Source organism: Theobroma umbraticum, unplaced genomic scaffold (assembly GCF_002168275.2).
Source record: "Theobroma umbraticum cultivar Fairchild unplaced genomic scaffold, ASM216827v3 scaffold_130.0, whole genome shotgun sequence".
In the NCBI taxonomy this organism is placed as follows: domain Eukaryota; kingdom Viridiplantae; phylum Streptophyta; class Magnoliopsida; order Malvales; family Malvaceae; genus Theobroma; species Theobroma umbraticum.
This window is the reverse complement of record NW_018397264.1, coordinates 1,773,302-1,787,193: the sequence shown is the minus strand read 5'-3', so window position 1 is coordinate 1,787,193 and position 13,892 is coordinate 1,773,302. Positions and strand designations below refer to the sequence as shown.

General features: G+C 33.0%; 2 protein-coding genes across 3 annotated transcripts; one reads left to right on the top strand and one right to left on the bottom strand.

Annotated features, from left to right (window-relative positions):
- Window positions 1-1,317: 1,317 nt before the first annotated feature.
- Window positions 1,318-9,961, bottom strand: LOC110421889 (3-beta hydroxysteroid dehydrogenase/isomerase family protein). Its single transcript, XM_021435606.2, has 12 exons — window positions 9,685-9,961; window positions 8,534-8,623; window positions 8,282-8,415; window positions 8,011-8,181; window positions 7,514-7,630; window positions 7,349-7,428; window positions 6,496-6,694; window positions 5,469-5,586; window positions 4,731-4,905; window positions 3,827-3,983; window positions 2,044-2,110; window positions 1,318-1,957 (listed from the first exon to the last, which is right to left on the bottom strand). Exons 1-12 carry the CDS (start codon window positions 9,959-9,961, stop codon window positions 1,752-1,754), a joined length of 1,791 nt encoding a protein of 596 aa, XP_021291281.1. The 3' UTR covers window positions 1,318-1,751.
- Window positions 9,962-10,161: 200 nt separating this feature from the next.
- Window positions 10,162-13,790, top strand: LOC110421890 (cysteine--tRNA ligase, chloroplastic/mitochondrial-like). 2 transcript variants are annotated; one of them, XM_021435607.1, is made up of 4 exons: window positions 10,162-10,298; window positions 12,027-12,548; window positions 12,669-12,732; window positions 13,362-13,790. In XM_021435607.1, the coding sequence occupies exons 2-4, from the start codon at window positions 12,172-12,174 to the stop codon at window positions 13,590-13,592; spliced, it is 672 nt and encodes a 223-aa protein (XP_021291282.1). In that variant the 5' UTR covers window positions 10,162-10,298; window positions 12,027-12,171; the 3' UTR covers window positions 13,593-13,790. The 2 variants fall into 2 exon arrangements, with proteins under 2 accessions (XP_021291282.1, XP_021291283.1); XM_021435608.2 differs by having other exon boundaries at window positions 13,328-13,465.
- The last annotated feature ends 102 nt before the right edge of the window (window positions 13,791-13,892 follow it).

The window sequence follows — 13,892 nt, the reverse complement described above, 5'->3', positions numbered from 1 at the left end:
ATTATATGACATATGAGCTGATAAATTAATATAATAAAAAAATCAACATTTTAATTAATAATTTTCATAAAATCATGTTAGCGCGTCAAGTTATGTGTCACATGGGTAAAAAAAAAAATCAATTGACAATGAGTATAAGGATGATAAATTTTCATTAGAATTAAAAGTTTGTTTACATTTAAATAAAAATTTAAAAACTTAATTAAATGTAAGAGTTTAAAGCAAAGTAATTCAAATCACAATATCGATTAAATTCTAAATTAAATTAAACATTAAATTTTAATTTAGATTCAATTTTTTATATATATAATTAAGAAAAACGAGATTCGAACCTTACTCTTTAAATATAGAGATCATACACTAATTAATGAGCTAAATGCTTAGATGCAATTTAAATTCAATTTAATTCTTAATCATAATAAAAATTTAACTATTGTTAAAACCAATGTTAACTCACTTTTTCAGCTCAAGTGGCATATGATGCATTTGACCATGTTAACTTTCACATAACCATGTCAAATAGCAACTATTAAGTAATTCAACTCAGTTACAACTATATATATATTTTTTTAAGAAATAAAGTGATTCAAAAATACCAATTGAACTCTAAATTAAATTAAATAATATTTTATGCAATAATCGATTGAGTATTATTTTATGCAATTATTTAGTGAGTTTTTACATCTTATGAATGAATTGATATGTGCATATCCAGTTATTAAATTTATTAAATTAATTTTTATAATTATAGTTTGATAACAATTCATAACTCTATGACGCTATTTACTTAAAAAATTCCAAAATATACAATATAATTTTTGGATTAAATTACTGGTTAAGGTTGTTCATACCATACTAACCATAAACTTAGTCATAATTAAAAATTATCACGTGAGTATTTATGAATCCAATCTTAATAATAATTGCTATGCCAGATTAATGAAAAGTTTGAATAAATACATTTTTTTTTCAAATTTTTTTTTCTCTTCTTTAATTTTTCCTTACTTTTCCCTTTCAGATAAAAAGACAAATACTTTCAAAAATCCTAAATCCCTCCTTACCTTAATATCAATATCTTTTGCACCTTTGAAACAATATATCAGACTCCCAGACACAAAATCCAATTCCATTTATATTGGAATTAGTTTGGAAAATGTTGAAAGGTAGAACTGTTTCCATAAATAAAATTTTTCTTTTTAGTCACCAATTTCCTTCCTAGTTCCTATCCAGTCCACCTTCCACCATTGCAGGGAACCTGGAATCAAATGATTCTGAAGCACACCGCCACCACTGCCTGCCATGGCAGATAGGTGAAAATGAAAATGAAAATGCTCGATACAGAGCTTTGATCTGAAATCTAGAATCATTTGTCAAAAGGGGAAGTCACAGGTACAATGTAGCTTCACACAGCTGCTACTGGCCAGTAGCTACATTTCACTAGGCAGAAATATTTCAGATAACATGAAGATTTAGAATGAACTATTGCTAAGCAGAAGTCAAAGTATTTTTTATTTCTAATACGCTCCACATGTGCTACAGAAACGTTTTTGTATGTGCATGTATCCCTATGTCCTACTTTGCTTCAAGATGAACAATTAGTATTAACGGAGAAGGGACAGAACTTATGCTGTTCGATTAAACTACTGACCCCATTTGCTTCTCTATTTTGCTAGGAAAACAATTGTTCTGCAAGTCTAACCATGATAGCTGATCACTTACGGAAATTAAAATATTCCAAGCGCTTGATCCGGCTATTTCCACTCCTTTACCACAGCAGGAGCTTCTTCTTGATCCAAAATTCTGTAGTTTCCAAGAAATGATGTGATGGAAGCTGGTAGGGTCCTCATTAACAATCCTTTTGATTCCATGATACCACAGCACAGGACCTTCCCTAATCCATCGATCTCTGATTCATATTGTTCATAAACAAAGAATGCAGTGAAGGCAAAAACCAGGGCTGCATTACCAATTATTTTGCAAAGTCAATACCAGGATAAACCAAAACAGCTTGTCATTTATTGGCAAAAGTAAATTGTTACTCACCAATGCCAATAAGCACCGCCAACGAATAAGACAGAATCAACATGACAAAATAAAGAACGACCACGGCCTGAATACATTACATGCATAAGTCAGAAGTTCAATAAATATAGAAGAAAAGCTTGCATAGGCAAAGCAATATTCATCATAGAACTTGGTATTATGCTCATCGTTGTGCATTATATGGACTTATGTATAGCTTGTACAGTTATAATCAACCAAAAAAAAAAATCGGAAGTCCGTATTTTGCTAGTTTGCTTCAACTCAAAGTTCGCAAATACTCCACATTGAGTTTTGGGCAGTTTATGCATGTATGGCTGATAAATGAATCTAACCCCTCAGTTAAAGGTCCAACCAAAACAAAACTTTTCACGGCAAACTAGAGTCAAAAGCATTGTCCGAGCAGGCTTTAAAAAGGCTTTGTTAAGTCTAGAATTGTTTTGGTGTTATTCTTCATTTCCAAGGGGTTGGAGCCTGGAGATAACAGGATGAAGGAGTCAATGACAATCAATATTTGTTTTCCAAACTCAAACCATCTCTGCAAGGGATCTAAGTATACTGTTACAGAAATCTGGTCCTTCAGCAAAATTGTGAGGAGAAATCAAAGAAGGTTTTTATTTGCTTTTGTTTTAATAGATGAAACCAAAGAAGCTCTAGTCTTAGATAGTGTCACCAAAAGAAGGAAACGCAATAAAGGTAGCAAATTCAATGTTTTTGACAGGGAAACCGGTCTCATATCTAATGAGACACTTCTAATTCCCTCTGGGATCTATCCCATATCTTTCATCTGTATATATATGTCCAAACTGCATGTTCTTTTCATCCTACTCCAACAATCAAGGTGTATGATGCACCTAATAACAATGCACATCAGACTTCATTAAGGCAAATGCTAATGAGTGCCTAAAGTCACTTTTTAGGGCACGCGCTGCCTTGGAAAATATTTCATATTTAATGGTTAACTCTAAATGTAGTTATTTCCTATGCACTGAGTAAAAGATACTCCTATTCCTTTGATTGGTAATCTTAACAAGTTCCTTGGGGCAGTCACTCATTAGCAAGACCTTTGTAGTGGGTTTAGGTTCAGTAAGTTGGAAGTTTATGGTATGAAGTTGTAGCATAGGAAGAAATACTGCAGTTTAGAGGAAAATTTCTGGCAGTGGCAAGATTTTAGGGGTTTAATAATTAATTAGTGCAGTTAGTTGGCAGTGATAAAGAGATATGTACAGGTTTTAGGTGGTGTACCATAGAAAAGAAAACATCAGGATTTCTGGAAGTAGTTTTGATGCTGTAAAGCGCGAAGAAGGATAGGAACAAGAAAAAATGAACAATAATAAAGAATTTGCCTCCAACCATCACAAGTCATTAATCAAATAAAATAAAATACCTCAAAATCAACACAATTAAGTCCAAATAACTCAAAGGTTTTATATGGGCATAATCCTAAATCCTAAGCACAAAAGTTCCATAAATCACAAGCTTTGGAAATAATATTCAAACTACAACTTTAGACCACCCTAAACCCTAAACCCTATTAGATTTAACCTGAGATGCAATGGACCATTATAGTGGCACATTTTAAAAAATAAAATTACTAGAATGCACCTCGATACAAGAACTCAACAGAAACAGTGGGGGTTTCAGGCAGACACATATAAGGAAAAGTTCAAGGTTGGAGATTTCATATAATACATGTTACAGAATGAAAACCCATAATACTTAACTTATCAATAGAAGACTTTAAAAATGCATGAAATCAAAAAAGAACTGCCAACACAATACAAACCTTGAAAAAATTGCTCCAATCCTCTCCCTTGGCCAACATTCTGATATTACGAACTCCTTTATTCCACATATATGATATGGATCTGATAGAATCTCTGACGGCAGATTCTGAGATTTTAAAGTAAGAAGAAGAAATCCTTTGAACAGCAAAACCACATCTGTTGCAAAGGCAATCATAATTGAGACAAAGGACATATATGCATGTGTGCTTGTCTGAAAAAGATATTTCCAAAAATTTATTACTCCAGGAAAAATTAAACTTGCAAATTTCTTAAGTTAATAGCAGGAATATAAATACTTCAGAGAAAAAAAAAAGGTTCAGGTATGTCAGGTGCTCTACTCCTTGCAAATGACCAAACTGCATTCTTTAATTGCTTTAGGGGGCAAAAAAGACATGGCATCTACTAAGCTAGTTTTACTGTATAATAAGCAAGCCTGGTTGAGTCATGTTGACAGAAATTGTAAAAGTGAACTTGATTAACTCTGAACCAAGGGAAACCCGATAAGTACTTCAGAACATCATTTTAACTATAAAAACTATGAAAAACTACAAAACCTTTCTCTCAAACACCCCCCCTCCCCCCCCCCCCCCCCCCCCCGGCCCCCAGCTCTTATACCCAGAGCATAAGCAAAACAGGGGATGGGAAGAAAGATAGGTAGAGCAAGAGGATATTAATCACAAGAGTTTGGCATTGAACACAGACACTGGATAAGAAAAAGGTGAAATGGGACAACCAAGGGAAATGAGGACTGAGCTACTATTTCACATTCCAGACAGAATGAATCAATGTGCAAAAAAAGGGGACTCAACCGAACTGTAGCAAATTGAAGATGAAACATCTTAGAAGGCCCAATGAAATGCCATAATGATAAAACAACCAAGGCATGTAATTACCAATACTCACATCTTTGATGGTAAAATGCCATATCCATAAAGAACAACTGTAACTAGCAACAGAAGCTTGGCTGCAGATGAGGTAAAAGTTCTTCCGCCGAGAAAGAACCAGTAAAATACCAAAGCCAGAGTGAGGAAGCATGTAAATGTTCTCTTTTCATCTCTCCACAGCAAGATGTCCGCAACTGAAGCAAAGTAATTCAATGTCATTATACAGCGAAAATTGCACTATCATGCCTCATTTATTTACAGAAGCCTACTTGGATGCATCCAAAGAAAAGATGCTGACTCAATAATAATGTCTTAAGTCTTCAATTAGTGATAGATTGGTGCATCTTGTTCTATGCCTCTATCTGATTGTACAGTTTGTGAAACGTTGGCTTAGGCTTCAGGCTGAAGTTAACATGGACCATATAGCCTGTCAGTTACTGTTAAAAACCCAAAAATCGTCACCAGCATTTGAAGAAAGAAAGAATAAAATTTCAATTATTCTTCCCATTGTACAATCTTGTGACGTGTTAGCATGCATCAGAAAGCACCTGAACTTTGAAATTCAGGTAAAAGGGCAGTGGCTAAAATAGTAAGCAAAAGTGATAAACAGCTCCAAGATCAAAATCTACGAAGAAATTGACCATGTGCTCACTGAAAGGATGCTACTTAAAATTCGTTGGCTAAACATAAGCTTCAGAAAAAATTCCTATGCAATGCCATTATGGAGCTCTGCATAAAAAATCATAAAATGGAATACCTATCCCACTGCCCAGCAGCTTCTCTGCTTTGGATTTTTCATTATAATTGCCGTATCTCATAAAAGATGAGTCTTTGGATAAACAAGAGAATGATTCAATGGTCGACTTGACACCATCCTGTATTATCAGCAACAAGAAACAAAAGAGATGTCAAACTTTCAGATAAAAAACTCAGTCTCCCTACTGGATCTTGATAAACTATTTTCTTGTGATTTTAAAAATAGGGCAATGAGAAAAAGAGCCTTCAAATCACACTTCTATATGCTGAATCCAATCACTCTGTGCTTAAATCTAACATTAACTATCTCTTAACGAAGAACACAATGTAACATGAATGAAAATGAGCAAATAAGGAATGGAAATTGTCTTTCTGCTTATGAACTCAGGGGAAGGAAAAGAACAAATACATAAAGATTAAAAGCAGTTATTGGATTCCACGCCCAACTGCCCCTTTCTTGCTTCAATTCCTTCTACCTTTTAAATTTGGAAAAGCAACGAGAATACCTGATTCTACCTTCATCCTATCATTTACGTTCAAAGAAATAAGCAGAATTCACCTCACTCTATTTACCTTCCCATCAAATATTTTCAATCTATACATCATAACGGATATACATAGTAATATGAACAAGAAAGCCTTAGCATTGTTAACTTATTTACATGACAGCTTGTCAGGAAACAAATGAATTGAACTCAAGAATGTTTAATTGACTGTACAAATCAACTGATGAGTTATAATCTAGTTGATGCTTTAGAAGTGGAGACCAGCAGTAGTGCTTCCAATCTATAAGAGATGAAAGATATATTCAAAAGCAATACAATCCTTGGCTAGTTAACTGATAAAAAGTACTGTAGTTTCTGAAAGTCCTAACATAAATCTTGAAAAACTACAGGTTAATAGACTATCTACAAATATTCTATAGAATATAGCAGTTCCAAACGAATGGACAGGTCAAGGGAATATCATACAGTAGAAAGGAAAGCACTGACATAGAAAGAAAGACAGCAGCAGCAGCAGAGACTTACTTCTAGGGAGACAACAGGTGAGTATCCAAGATGCTTTTGAGCGACAGAGCAGTCAAAAGTTCTGGTGCGTGATGCCAACTGAACAAAGTAATGAGGTGACACAGAATAGTTATACATTCTGAAGTGCAATTTGTCATATATATATTGCTGAAGTGAGAGAATATAGGAAACCATCCAAGTAGGAACTTTTATGAACGGTCTGCAATGCAAGTGACAACTCCAGTTAGAAAAAAAAATGTTAAAAGTCTGGCAACATAGAAAACAAAAAATAAAAAATAAAAAAAGAAAAGAATTTCTGATTGCTTCAGCAACCAATCTAGCAGAATGACAAACCACATAAATTGTCAACGGAAAAAAAATGACAATTCAGAAAAGGAAGTCAAACAGAATGGTAAAACATATAACAACAGACTTTGTATACCATAAAAGTAGGAATTCACTACCAAGCCAGCAAGAAAACACATTTGTACTTAATTATCCTTGTTGCTAATTGTATGGAAAAATCCAACAGCATTTCATGCTGATGAATAGGCAATAAACAGCTCATTTCAAAATTCAAGACCAAAGCAAAGCATCCAAAAATACAATAAGGGGCCGCTACATAATCACAGTTTCTTTGTTCCCTTCTGCAGCCCATCATTACCTCTCTTGGTTTGGGGAAGTGCAGGGGATTTAGGTAGCTTTGCTGTGGCAACGCTTGAAATTTATACTATTAGAACAACAGTCTTACTAATCCAAGTAAATCTTATTACATGTCACAATCATGTTATTTAATTAATCTACAACGTAGTAAATCAAGTAAATCAGTATGATATAGCAGAGTTCCTCACATATGAAAATCAGCACACTTTACCTTTGATAGCCTAAGCCTTCAAGGATGAGAGACACAAAATCCCAGAACACCACAGGCTCAAGATTCGAGATGAAAAATGCCTACATATTGAGATCATCCCCCTTATGCATAGGATCATATAAATTAAAATATGATAGAATAGCTAACAACACTCTTAAGGAGTACCTTTCCAGCCACAGAGACTATCCGAGAATCTAGAGTTTCTGCTGCACAAATATGAGCATGAGCAACATTTTCCACATAGGTAAAGTCAGACATATTTTCACCACTTCCTATAATAAACTGAAATGAGAAAACCTGTTACTATAAAAAGGATCAAATAGGAATATTCTCCGTTCCATGATAGTATAGAATAGATGATTATGTTTCCAAAATAGCAAGAAACGTAATTGAATTTTACAAACAGACAACCACCTGCACATTGCCAAAAACCATTCAATAATCTAGGATGCATAAAATCTTACACAAGATAAATCCAAAAATGGGAGACGGGGGCTAAAGATGAAGAGGTTCTTAAAGACTCATTGCTGTATTTCACTTTCAGTCCGTATTCTGATTGTCAATGTATAAATATCCATTATGATCAGGTTGGTTCCAAATTAACAATACTAGTAAATCTACAGCTCTAGACAAATAAAGTGATGCTGAGACAGTTCACAAACCTTTGCCAAACCAGATTTGGCTAAATTCACTAGCAAAGGCACAAATTGTGTGTCACCAGGTCCAAAGATGTTGCTAGGGCGAAGTACACATGTTAGAAGACCATCAATATTGTTAGCTAACCGGACCAGTCCCTCTGCTTGAACCCTAAGGTCAATCAACATATCCTGAAACTGTATTGGTGCATCAATAAACAAAAGGACAAATAGCAAAGAAAAAATTGTAACTCAAAATCCAAATTGTTTCATCAGATTGCAGCAATAAGAAACATACTTTCCCCGGGCAAGTGAACAATTCATCACCATTATGTATATCCTGTGAACCATCAAAAACAACATCTGCAGAACTGTTGTATATGAGTCGTCTAACTTTACAATCTTGGCACGCATTAATGACATTTTTTGCACCTGAACATATTATCAACACAAAGTATCATTTTAAAAATAGAGTATACAATTATAAATCTACAACATCAAAAGAGGGGGAGAAAATACCCATCATAAGAGGGAAGAAAAGACCCATTACCTTGAACTATGATCATGTAGCAATTACAGAAATCATGCGTATTTAAATCTGATGGTTCCATGTAAAATACAACATCTGCACCTTTAGTTACTGCAAGAGGTGAATTGTAGAGGCAGAGTCAATTTCTTGAACATTTTCATTGTTACGAAATTCTAAAACGGAAAATGAAGCTAATGTGTAAAATATGTGAATTCAATAGATTCCTTCTGTCTCAGTATCCAGTTCAGTTTCTTAACAAAGAGAATTCAGATACTGCTTTCTTCATTTTTTTTTTTTTTTGTGCAACCACACAGAAAACAATAAATTCCATAAGACCATTAGTTCCATGCTTAATTTGTGAACGGAAAAGATAAACAAAAAGATTGACTAAACTCTAGCATTTTTCACTGTTTCAGTTCTGACATGTTGTCATGGTTTCTTAGGACTAAATATCGGTATCATAGACCTTAATTTTCCATTCTTTCCAGCTCAAACTAAATCCATCCAGTAATATTTATCTTTGGGGAAGAAAAATGATCTATGAATTTTCTCTTTTATGGTTAATTTCAGAAAAAAAAAGAAAGTAAATAGACAAAAAGCCACCATTTCAATTAAGCAAGGAACTCTTAAGTTGTTGTTCTTACTACTTGCTTTTCATTTCCAAGAAAAAATCAAAAAGTGTTTAAATACAAAAGCAAACAACATTATTGAAAAAATAAAAAATGTAATTTTTACATAACAAAATGTATGATTTTACTTTTATATAGACTAATTATTTTATAATTGCTATTACATTTTAATCATTTGTTCATTTTAATGAACTATTATTTTGCGTTTACTTCATTGCAACTTTGTAGAAAGCAAAAATCAACGAAACCTTTTATTAAAAAGAAAAAAAAATCAATCAAAATTCAAGCAATTTTAAACAAAATGCTCAGCGCAAAGTCGATCCTTACCTAAAAAAACTTAAAATCACCTAATATTTGAAAATATAGATAAATAAATAAATAGCTGATCAAGCTTTCTTTTCTGGCATTTCTACAGTAACCAAAATGCATATACATACACAAGCACGAAATGCTTATATCATATGTAAAGAGGCATATATACGAATAGTGATCGTATAATAATGTTTATATATATATATATATAGATGAACATTTTCCTTTTACCTTTGATGATTTGAGATGTATCGCGAACGTCGACGTTGCAAAAGGAGGCTAGTCCAGAGCAGAGAGCATTGGAGAGGAGAGAATCGGAAGCGGAGGAAGGATCGAGCTTCAGAGAGTGAGAGGATGAATCGGCGACTCGGACGATCCAACCTCCCAGTCGCAGCAGCCTGGCGACGAGGGTTCTCCCTAAAAATCCTCGGCCTCCGAGCACCACGCAAGTTCTCGTCTCGCTCCAATCCCCATACGCCACGTCATTCGCCGTCGTCGTCACCACCATTCTCCTTTTTCCTTTTTTTTTTTCCCCTTTTTTTCTGTGTTCCTTTTGTAATTTCTTTTTCAGCGAGAATCGGGATCGTCAATGTTTTCGATTACTGTGCGGAGGACTATCCCTACGGGCGTTGTAAACTAAGGAGGTGTTTGGCGGGGAAACGTTATATTAATTTTCTTTTTTTTTTTTCTTTTTCCTTTCTGTTAGGACTTTGGAGGCAAAAAACGCAAACCTTTCTTTTGGTAGAGGAGAAAAATGAAAAAGCGTAGATAAATTGGATCGTGGGAGGTGGGTCCCAGGGATCGGTTGAGATGGTCCACGGCGTCGGATTCTTGGGCGCTTTCAGGTGAAAGTTACTACTCCCACTGAACTTTGTTTGTCTCCTAATATTTGTCTTCTCATTTGACGTATACATAATTTGTGCAACAAGATTCGGTTTTTAAGAACAAAAATCTTATTTACACGTAAAAGAATATTTTCACATAAATAGTGATAGGGTTAAAATAATAAAGTCTAAAGTGTTATCATATCCTACTTCATTGAAATATTATTTTTCATTAATTATCCTTGAAGATTTTGTTTAATTGGTTTTTTAAAAGAGATTTTGTTTAATTGTTATCTTTATTAGTAGTATTAACTATCTATTAAAATTTTTGAATTACCATAAATTAAAAATAAATAGGTATAATACTTAAAAACTTCTTAAATTATTTTAAAATTTTAAATAAATTTTTATTTTTTATTACATTCAATTAAATCTTTATATTTTTATTTTGATTCAAATATATCTATATAAATATTAATCAAAATATCATTTGTTATTTATACTGTGTAATATATTGGACACACAATAATGAATGATAGTGTGATGATATGATGGCATAATATTTTTCACTTTTATGTGAATGTCATGTTAAGATCTCATATCAATAAAAAAAAAGTACATATTAAATATATAAATATAAATCTTCTCATATCTATTAGACATGTTTTTTAAGTTAAAACGAGGATATATAATTTATAAACTTATTTAAGTTTTATTTTTAAAATTTAAAATCACCCGCATGAGGTTGAATTTAAGTTCCATCCTATAACATCTGATACAAGAGCAAACCCCATCTCATCAGTTGAGTTTGACATTTAATATAACAGCAAACCCATAAAGTTGGGTTTAGGTTTCACCCTATGATATCTAATATAAGAGCAAACCTAAACATAAGATTCGAGGTAAACCTAAATTAGTGTAAAACTCTCTTAGGTAAAAAAGCCGATGCAACGAGAATGTTACACAATTAAATTAGATAACATGTCATGGTTGGATTTTAAGGATATAAACATGAACTTTTCACTATTTATTAGATAAGTCTTTTGAATTAAAAATATAAATTCATGATTTATAAGCTTTTTTAAATTATATTTTCAGAGTTTAAAACCACATGAGATTAAACTTAAATTTAGATCCGTGCCATTTCAATCGTACCTATATAACTTAAAATAAAAATATAAAAATTTAGTTGAAGGTAATAGAAAATAAAAAATTTATTTAAAATTTATTAAATAATTTAAGAATTTTTATAATTATTACATCAAAATATCTAAAAAAATTGTTTAGACATAATATTTTGTAATACATAATAATAGATAATATTTTTTTATCTTATAATTTCACTTCACTTATTTTGTAATTGGACTTGGAAACTTTTAAAATGAAATCTATAATCTTGAGAAAACACGATAGGTTAAAAAAAAAGGACACAAATATTATTTCAACAAGTTTTTGCTTGATTATAAGGAACACATTTGAACTTTAATTTAGATGTATAAGAAATTAAGTACTAAGAATGGATATGATCGCTCTAAAACTGAAAAAAGGTTACTAATTAACTAAAATGTTAGTCCAATTTTCAACAATCACGTGGAATTTTTTAAAAAAGAAAAAAAAAGTATAATTTTTCCCTTATTATAATATTTTCATGTTTTTCTATGGTTCAATTTCATTTTATTTTGCTTCTCTTGCTCTTATGTTCCCCATTTTCTCCATTTATTTTTTTATTCTCTTTTTTGTTCCTTTAAGACTTCAAGCCAAAGACAAAACGGTGCGTCTCTTTGCGGTATATACAAGAAATTCGGTGTGAGTGTTATATACCATAATAGCTCTCTAGATAACTAGAAAACCAGCCCCAAAACTCGAAACTCAAACTGAAACGGAAGAATAGCAAATGGGCACTCTCTTAAAGTGCTACAAGCCTCTTTTCTCCATCAGATTTTCTTCGTTCCCCAGCTCACTCCGCACATTCCAACTCAGAACTCACCCTTCCAACAACCCAAGAAGAAGAAATCCAATCCGTCGCTGTTTCAGCTCTTTGAGCCCATCTCAGCCGTTAATCAATGGCAAAAGTGTGGACAAAAGGAACGGCACCCGGCCTGCGAGTTCATCAACAGAGCTGTGGCTGCACAACACTATGAGTAAAAAGAAGGAAGTGTTTAAGCCCAAAGTGGAAGGCAAAGTGGGGATGTATGTATGCGGTGTCACCGCATACGATCTCAGCCACATTGGACATGCTCGTGTCTATGTTATTTTTGATGTTCTTTACAGGTCTTCCTTCTCTGCCTTGCCAAATTGATTTATTAATTTTTTTTATTTTAACATAATTGGTTTGGGCACTAATTGGGAATTTGATTTTTTTTAATGGGTTGAAATTGTGGAATTAGGCAGATATCTTAAGCATTTGGGATATGAAGTTTGTTATGTTCGGAATTTCACCGACGTTGATGACAAGGTCAGTTTAGTCTTCATACATAGCGCTTTATTTTTATTTAGCTTCATAATTTTTGTCCTGCTGGACCAAGTACGAGGTTGGCTTGTTTTATTTTTTGTGTATAGTTGTAGAATGTGTAGTGTCTGTAAAACTTGAAATTTATGTGAAGTATCGTTTTTAGTAATTAAGTATTTGAGGGCATTGATTGGCTGTTGCTTTTGCTGATTGCTTATTTTGTTTTTATCCAAAAAGAATTAAATTTTGTTTGCTTTTGCATCCAAATGGTTTTTTTTGCCTTTGTTTGGAAACAAAAAGCAATTAATAGAAGTAATAAGAAAATGGTTTCTTAATTTTTCAGAGGTTATTCGGTTTCTTCATTAGATATTTATAAGAACCAATGAAATGGGATTTTCGTTGTCATTGCTGACCTACATGACAAAATATTCATCAAATTTTGCTTCTTGAAATTGCTGCTGCTTGCAAAAGTGTGTCTTTTAAGTTATTCTCTTTTTGCCTTCTACTCTTGACTGTCAAAATTCCAACTTTGTTGTTGTAGCTATTTTATAGAGCCGTTAAGATTTGGATGCCGACTGTTCTCTTTTAATTGATATGACAGGATAGCTGAGTCTGCACTTTTTCAAATTCTGTAGATAATTGCTAGAGCAAATGAATTGGGGGAGGATCCAATCAGTTTGAGCAGATGTTACTGTGATGAGTTCAATCAAGATATGGTGCATCTTCATTGTCTGCCCCCTTCCGTTGAACCTCGTGTCTCAGATCACATTCCTCAAATCATTGACATGATCAAGCAGGTAATTTCTGGTCTCATGATTGCATGTTTTTTTGTTCATTTTCAACATGTCTTCTTTGGCGTGCCATAGTGGTAGCTCTTGCAAAAGTTGCTATCTGTAATCCTTTTGCAGTGCATTGGTTGCATGCTGCCACTTTATATTTGCTTATTACCTTGTCATGGGTGCTCTTGAAATATTCAAAAGTGCAGGGAATGATGTAAATATTCAAGTATTACATCTCATTCTAAAATTCTTGGGATAAACTCGTTTATGATTGTACTGTATCAAACATCATTCATAATTTTTGTTTATCTTTCTTGCTCTTCATTTGAGTTATATGCTAATCATTAAGAGAGAAGAAAGTTTGCTAGGGAAGAGAATTAAAAAAAA

Excerpts from the sequence above, each read along its gene's own strand:
- LOC110421889 (XM_021435606.2), bottom strand. The coding sequence starts at position 9,961 with ATGGTGGTGACGACGACGGCGAATGACGTGGCGTATGGGGATTGGAGC. Across the intron at positions 8,182-8,281 it reads TGTTCACTTGCCCGGGGAAA|TTTCAGGATATGTTGATTGA; the intron begins GTATGTTTCTTA and ends GCACCAATACAG. Across the intron at positions 4,906-5,468 it reads GCTGCTGGGCAGTGGGATAG|TTGCGGACATCTTGCTGTGG; the intron begins GTATTCCATTTT and ends ACTTTGCTTCAG.
- LOC110421890 (XM_021435607.1), top strand. The coding sequence starts at position 12,172 with ATGGGCACTCTCTTAAAGTGCTACAAGCCTCTTTTCTCCATCAGATTT. Across the intron at positions 12,549-12,668 it reads ATTTTTGATGTTCTTTACAG|ATATCTTAAGCATTTGGGAT; the intron begins GTCTTCCTTCTC and ends GGAATTAGGCAG. Across the intron at positions 12,733-13,361 it reads TCACCGACGTTGATGACAAG|ATAATTGCTAGAGCAAATGA; the intron begins GTCAGTTTAGTC and ends CAAATTCTGTAG.